Source organism: Mesoplodon bidens (assembly GCF_964165515.1).
Source record: "Mesoplodon bidens genome assembly, chromosome: 5".
In the NCBI taxonomy this organism is placed as follows: Eukaryota; Metazoa; Chordata; class Mammalia; order Artiodactyla; family Ziphiidae; genus Mesoplodon; species Mesoplodon bidens.
Genome location: NC_138161.1, coordinates 140,901,117 through 140,908,911, shown reverse-complemented (window position 1 = coordinate 140,908,911; position 7,795 = coordinate 140,901,117). Strand labels below are relative to the sequence as shown.

The window sequence follows — 7,795 nt, the reverse complement described above, 5'->3', positions numbered from 1 at the left end:
AGTTCCAAAAATCTATTAGTTATACATTTCCATGTAGGAATAACCCAGAAAGTGTTGTCAGACAGACCGTTTTTCCATCATTGGAAAAGGGGACAATACTACTGCTATTGAAAGAGGAAGAGGCTCCAGGATGACATGACTGGTGTTTAGATCCTACCTGGGAAGAGATGCAGCATTCTGATGTGCAGGGAGGGGAAGAGGCAGGTAGAAATAAGCAATTGCTGATCCTGTTAATGCCCATGAATCATGCTTTATATATGCTGTACCTTCCTGCCTAATATGCTCTTCCCATTACCTCTTCACCTAACTCCTATCTGGCCTTGAAGACAGCTCAGAGGCCCACTTCTCCAGGAGGCCACAGCCCCTGCTTCCTCCCTCCTAAGAGCTGTTTGTCCCCTATAGTCAGGGTCACATGGCATGGTACCTCTCTGCTTTCCACGTCATGGACCAATCTTTCCCCTTCTGCAGACAAGTGAATCCTGCATTACAGGCTGCCTGGCTACGATCTGGTGCTGACAGTCAGGGATATGGGCTGCACAAGGCAGAACTGAGAATGCACTGGAAGACAGGAGACAAGCATAGAGCTCTGGAAGGGGTTTCCCTTCCCTGGAATTCCTCCCTTCAGGAGGGGAAAGCAGGGAAAGAAAGGAGATTGCCTCTGAGTTGGGACTCAGCACACGTTCCAATCACAGTCTTAAACTAGCCTCTCCCACAGAAGTGAGTAGGGCAGTTATTACCAATCCCACTTTACAAACAGGAAGCTCAGATCCTGAGAAAGAACATAAATACCTTACTCCAAGGTCAGAGGGGTAGAGCTGGATTGCAAATACTCGCTTCTGCAGCCCAGGGTCTTGAATAGAGACATGAGGAGAACACTCAGGAATTCCTTGGTCAACAAAGTCATCCTTTGTCTTCCCAGTCCAGGGTAGACACAGATGCTGTCCTCAAGTATGGAAATGTACAGAGCTTCCAAAATCTTGTTTTTGGAAATAACCGAAAGACAGGGAGCCAAGGCATTGGGTAACCAGCCCCCAGGCAAGGAACTATTCCTACAGCCCAGACCCCTAACCTGCTCTGTTGGTTGGCTATCCTCTGCCTTCCACCTCCATCTGTCTGGCTCAGGCGAAGCCCCTGAGAATCAGGGACATGCAAGTCAGCAAGTGTGTAGGGAGCACCTGGTAGGAGTGCTCAGCAGCTACTGAGGGCTATCATGCTATCTATGGGGGGGGTCTACGGCAGAGGTGGTTAAGTGCCATGCTGGCCTCAGGTCCAGCACTGTCTGGGGAGGTTCGTTTCACTTTCTTACTCTTAAAGACATTCACATTCACCGATTTAGCATATATTTACCAAGGAACCTATGGGCTGAGGAGACCGCTCTGGAAACAATGGTGCCCACTTCTGCCTGGCAATGCTCACCACTCTCCAAACCCCTGACCCGTAACCTGGTACATGTAATGGTGGACTGCTGTCAGACAAAGATCCCTGAACAAACCTGTCCTCCTACAGTCCTATTTCTGCAACTCTCACCAAGTCTAGAACAGCCCTGGGAATGGTCAGTTCAGAGTTCAGTCCCCATCATCAGCTGAGTTATTTCCAAGAAACTGTGCTCTGAGCACCTGCCCAATGGAAGAGAGCTACAAAGTGGCTAGTCTGGCCTTGGGTACCGAGTAACAGAAGGGACATTCTTCCAGACCTCAGGATACCTCCCGAAGGCATGGAAAGTCAGTGAAGACGCCTTCTTGCCTCAGGCTCCCAACCGAAGTCCAAAAGGCCTCCCATACTGCTTGATGGGGTTGGGAAACAAGGAGAGAAGTCACGGAAGAGACCATGAGCCTTAGCTTACCCCTGAGGTTTGTTTGTCTATCAACTTGACCATTTCTTAAAGAGTCCCAGTGCCAAGGTCCTGTGCTGCCCATAAAGAAGAGGCCCACACATCCCAAGAGCAGCCAAAACCAGCTCACCCATTTATTTGACTGAGAACATTAAGGAAGACAACAAAATTAAACAATCTTTTAATAAAATTCCTATAGAAAACTCAGTCGCAGGGCAAATACTCAGTTCTCTTTCCCATGTCATTGAGGATTGAGAGCTCCCAATAATAGTCTTTGGAGAATAAGCGGTAGTTTTGCTGGATGTTGCCAGTGCTCAGAAAGAGCCTCCATTTACACATTCAAACCAGTAGTTCCTATTGCACATATTAACATTTTCTGCCATCTAGCACCCTAAATATATGGTACCTCAACAAATAAATTAAAGAATTACATGTGGCATGAAACATTTCAATTTGAACTAATATCCTTGAAAAATCACATTATTACAAGTTTTAATAAATACAGTAAGAACAGCTGGCATTTTACTAAAATACTGAATTTTAGGCCTGGAGTTTATTCCATAAATAGTTTCCTTTTCATTTGCTTTCTGTCTTGGATACATTTGCTCAAGTATTATGCTCTATGAAGTGAACTCTTTCATAGATGCCATGTAAAAACTGTATTAATATGTGCCTCATTATAGAAGCAGCTGGAAGAACTGGATCACACAGTTAACTAAGAAGTACCTTAGGAAAAAGCTCTGCTTTTGTAAACCTTTACAACACAGGCTGAAGAAAATCCAACTAACATCATTTTTATATAGAACTCCCACTAGAAATTTTATAACTATAGATATATATGTGCCTCACCAAGTAGATTTTCATCAAGTCTGGCTGGGGTGCTGCTCTCACAGTAAAGAAGTACCGACAAAAGAATGAATGTTGCCACAGGTTTAAAAGATTTCTTTTCAAAAATAATCATAATTTCAAATTATATTATAACTTGTAGTTTACACAATTCAAAAAGGGAAGAAAGAAAGCTTTCTTTTAAGCCTCATTTGGAAAGTAAGAACAGCTACGAGTCCCCAGGTGTGGAAAAGTTGGCTGAGTGATAACACTTGGTCACAATATGAAAAAGAAGTATTTACACCTTTCCAGAGAAGTACCAAATACTTACAAAAAAAACAAAAACAAAAAACAGAAGACAAAAAACAATCTCTAGTAGCATTCCTTGGCGTGCAAAGTCAGCAGGAAATGATTATCCATAATGTTGACAGTTTGCATGATGAATCTTGGAAGCATTCAAAAGCAGAGGGTGGTCATCAGGGATTGTTCAGATTAGGTTTCTGTGGGATGCCATTGTTTTTAATTTAACTCTGAGTTCCAGGATTTCATTCCCTTTATAACATCTCTGGCAGGGTCATGTTCAATTTAGTGCAAGTGCAAAATGAAAACTAAACGAAACCAACAAATACATTAGGAGCGAAGGCTGATCGTTAGGATCTGTAGTCTTTCCGAACCGTGTGGGCCATCCAGTTCACTTTAGTAGTCCAGCTTTCCCTGAGTGCCTCATCAAATTTTTGCTTAAATTGCTTCAGTGCTTCTTCTTCACTCTTCCCTAAGGCCAGAGAGTCCTGAAAACGAAGGGAAAAAGTCTGATTTTATATATTCTCTGTAGTGAGGTGCAAATCTCAAACTCTGCAGGAGGCTGACTTGGCCACACAGCATACCCCGTGTCCTTATTCAAATACCATTTATGGGAGAGAGAATGAACACCAAGGTATGGTGATAATATGACCTCTGCCAGAGGGTTTTTGAAGATGAAATGAATTTATGACTACTGTTAAGACAACTACTTAGCTGCTTGTCACTACCACTCCTGGGTAAAACTGTCTCACAGGAAATGACTTTGTTCCATTCCCTTTGAACATCTGAATGAAATGGGTAGGTACGGCTGAGCTCTATGCTCACAAAGTCCAATTTACAAAGAAAAGAGGTTTATACCTTAAGATACTGTATATCCTTGACTGATGTGAGCTCAGGAAGCCCTGCAGTCAACATCAGTGCAAAGAGAGTGATGAAGAGATTCCCATGCCGTCGTAAAATCAGATATGCATCCTCACAACACTGGCGGAACCTTTAGTTGGTGCAGCAAATCACAAGAGTATGATGTTAGAACAGAAATAGCAAATTTCATAAAGGAAAATGAGAGATATAGCTAGACTTTCCATAAGAGCTGGAAAATTTCTACTGAACTAAAGGTTCATTTCTGAGTTTTACCCTTTTGAAAATTGTCCCAGGACTAAAATTTACATAAAATAAATCAAGCTCTCTAAAACCACACGTATCTTTTTCAAAAACAAAATTAAATAGAAATTATATGATAAAAGGCAATTTAACACTTAACCTAGGCTTTTTAATTCTATGTGTCACAAAAATTAATTATAAAAAAGTGGTGATTATAATCCATAAGGATTTCTAACCATACTTCTAGATTCTAGATTTGTGGTCTGACTCCAGAGACTTTTAATTTCTTTAATGCCCCCCCAAATCAGTGTCAACGGATTTGCATTGTACCTTCCTGTCATCTTGCCTTCCCTCTCTCTCCTCTTCAAGCTGGTCATTCAAGATGACCACCCAATCCTATCTCCCTAATTTTGCCAAAGAGGAAAATGGATCCAGAGTTATATTCTGCAGAAACCCATGCGGAACTGGAAATGATGATAGCAATCATTTGGTAAACATATGGATGAGTTGATCACATCATGTAACATATCTCTCATTATCAAAATATCCCTGAAATATAATTATTTTTGTCCCCATTTAAAATGAAGAAGACAAGATGACAAGTAATGTGCTTGGAAACCTACAAATAGCAAGGAATAGATCAGAGATCACAAAGTCTTTCCCTGAACCCTGACTCTCTTACTGCACTTCACATAGAATGACAGCAAAATGCCAGTCCCTCTCAGCATCTCACTATCAAATGTCTTAACAGTTTCAGAGAATTTTCTAATACAGGTAAAAGGTGGTATACTATTGGAATAAAACAATAATTTATTTCAAATTTCTAGCATTTTTTTCCTCTTCTTTGAACCAGAACAGGATCTGACAGGCAAGTTCCCCCAAAGCCTCCTGTTAGCAGACTGACTATCTCCCCAGTCTAAATATACCTCTCAGCTAAATGCTAGTCTAGCCGGTCAGTTGAGAAAACATTAGATGCGTTTACGCTGACACGAGGACAATACTCACCGGCCAAACTTTTCCGTGTTTCCTGTTTTTCCTTGTTGAATCACATGAATGAAATCATAGGTAAGAATAAAAGGCACTCTCTCCCTTTTAATGCCAAATTTAGACTTGAAATTTCCAAGAATATGTCCAAAGTCAATGTGGAAGAGCTGGAAAACAAATGGGATTTAATTTCCCCTTTTTTTCTGGTGGGTTCCAAATAAAAACGCAAGGCCTCAGCAGTCCTAGACCCCCACGCACTACATCAAATGGAGTAGTAGTAGTAGAGACACTACACAGCCTCCTGGATCATTTGGGAAAAGAGTGCTCTGACATTCGAAGGTCTTTTATATTCAATAATAACCCTGATATTAAACTGCATATACACAGTGGGAAAGATGAATCTTTAAAAAGAAAAATACATCCAAATAATAAACATGTTTGATTTTAAAAAATCAAATAGTTTTACACACAGAAACAAAACAAAAAGAGAGTACATCCTTGCCCCACCAGTTCCCTCACCACCTTAAGCACTACTACTTAGAGGTAACTTCTCCCAACCCTTCCATGTGTTTTTCCTGATATATGTCTCCATTTTTCGAAATAATATGTTTATAATTATTTTTTACTTCCTAATTTTGGATTATTATGGAAGGTAAAGATTTAGTACTCCTGTGCTGATGTCATGCCTCATAATGCAACACATTATATCATAATTTCTGGTTAAATCAATATCCAGTGTTTATATTGTTTGAAGTACATAAGCCATGTGGTAATAGTATACTATGATTACACTTCCTTTTCTTGCTCATCTTTTTTCTTGAGAAAACTATTTTTTGTCTTAGTGTTCTATGATCTATGGTCATTATATGTTCTATGGTCATTATATGTTCTATGGTCATTAATTCTTCACAAAATCTTAAAAATCTAAAAATCATTTCACAACGGTTTTCCACATGGTCAGGTAATCTGTTAGCTCCTGTCTGGGCTGGCTGTTCTCTAAGCCTGCCAAAGAACCATCACCCCGTGCTCAACCTTCACTCTCCTCCCATTTGCAGTCCCTGTTTCCTGGGTTCCACATCATTTTCTCTTTTGGTGTACACCAGGCTTTCTCACTTTTGGCATTACTGACATTTAGGCCCTATAATTTTTTGTTGTGAGGTTCTATCTTACATACACTATAAGATGTTTGCTGTAGACCAGGCTTTCTCACTTTTGGCATTACTGACATTTAGGCCCTAAAATTCTTTGTTGTGAAGAATATATAAGATGTTTGGCAGCACCCCTAGCCTCTACCCACAGATGCCTGTAGAATACCCCCTCCCCCATCCTGACAGCCAGAATTGTCTTCAGGCATTGACAAATGTCCCCCAAGGGCAAAAGCACCCCAGTTGAGACCCTTATTTTCATGGATGCCCTTCTTCTGGCATCCTCCTGAAAAAAGATGCAGAAGAGATACAGCTTTTGAAACCTTATGTTCGAAAATGTCTTTGTTCTACATTCATACTGAAAGTCCGGTATAGAATTCTAGGTTAGAAATCATTTTCACTCAAAATCATGAAGGCTAATTCCCACTGTCTTATATAGTTTCCAACGCTGCTATTTAGAAGTCAAGTCTTTCTGACTCCTGAACCCTGATAAATGGCTTGCTGTATCTCTGGGAAGGTTTTAAGACCATCACTTTATGCCTGATGCACTGAAATGTCACAGTGAATGGCCTTAGTAAGGGTTTTTTCATCTACTGTAAGGGAACTTTCGTGCCCTTTTGACTGGATAGTCACAAACATCAGCTTTGGGAAATGTTTTTGTATTATTTTTAGGTAAGTTCCTTCCTTTCCTCTTGTGCACTACTTCTTCTGTAACTTTTATTAGGCTAGATGGTGAACCTCCCTGGACTGATCCTCTATCATTTCTGGATCCTCTTTCTTCTACTTATCAGATATCTTGGTCCTTTTGGGGATATTAAAGGGCAATATATTGCCTGGTGCCTAAAAAACAGAATCTGGGCCAAACTGCCAGGATTTAATCCTGGTATGTCCACTCTCTGTTGTGTCCATCTTCTCACCTGTAAATGGGGATAGCACTACCACTTACTCTGTACGGTTATCATAAGGACTGAAGGAGTTCACGTATATAAAAAGAACTTAAAGAACTGTGCTTTCCACAAGGTAAAGCGTTCAAGAAATGTTAGCTGATCCTTAGTTTATACTTCTTCTATTTTAATTTTATTTGTTCCTCTTTTTAATTTCTAAGAATTCTATTTTCTAATTTTTAAAAATAGAATCTTACTACTTCATAGATGCAGTATCTTTTCTGTTTTTACTTCTTAAATCATCCTCTGTTTACTTCAGGTACTGTTTTCCCAGAGTTCTTCTTTCCCCCTCCCCCCATTTTGCTTGATTTGGTCTGTTTCATGGTGGAGGCTTTCAACAAATGTCTGATCATCTTTGGCTGACCATTCATATTTAAGAATGAGTCACTAAAAAGATGAATGAAAAATCTATGGACATGGTAGGATTGTTGATCAGTGGGCTTCCTTGCAGAGTATCTGGGGAGAGACCTCAAAAGTCAGCATGTGTAAGCCTTTTCACTGCAACTGATCAGTTTCTCTTGAGAAGAACCATCTAGTCGATTGCGAGAGTGGGAATATACACCTGGTTGCTACTGTGCTTGGAGCAAAGCAAGAAGAAATGGCTGGGAATCATACCATTTATCATGCCAACTTTCACTCCGTCCCTATTTTTCATATGGCACCTT

General features: G+C 40.4%; 1 protein-coding gene across 3 annotated transcripts in view; it reads right to left on the bottom strand.

Moving 5' to 3' along the window:
• Positions 1 to 1,939: 1,939 nt before the first annotated feature.
• Positions 1,940 to 7,795, bottom strand: part of PIK3CB (phosphatidylinositol-4,5-bisphosphate 3-kinase catalytic subunit beta) — a 200,333-nt gene continuing 194,477 nt past the window's right edge. For all 3 annotated transcript variants that reach the window (XM_081234606.1, XM_081234607.1, XM_081234608.1), the window contains 3 exons: positions 5,063 to 5,208; positions 3,815 to 3,947; positions 1,940 to 3,444 (listed from right to left, as the gene is read on the bottom strand). In XM_081234606.1, the coding sequence (XP_081090732.1) occupies positions 3,307 to 3,444; positions 3,815 to 3,947; positions 5,063 to 5,208 (417 nt within the window). In that variant the 3' untranslated portion in view covers positions 1,940 to 3,306. The remainder of the gene's footprint in view (positions 3,445 to 3,814; positions 3,948 to 5,062; positions 5,209 to 7,795) is intronic.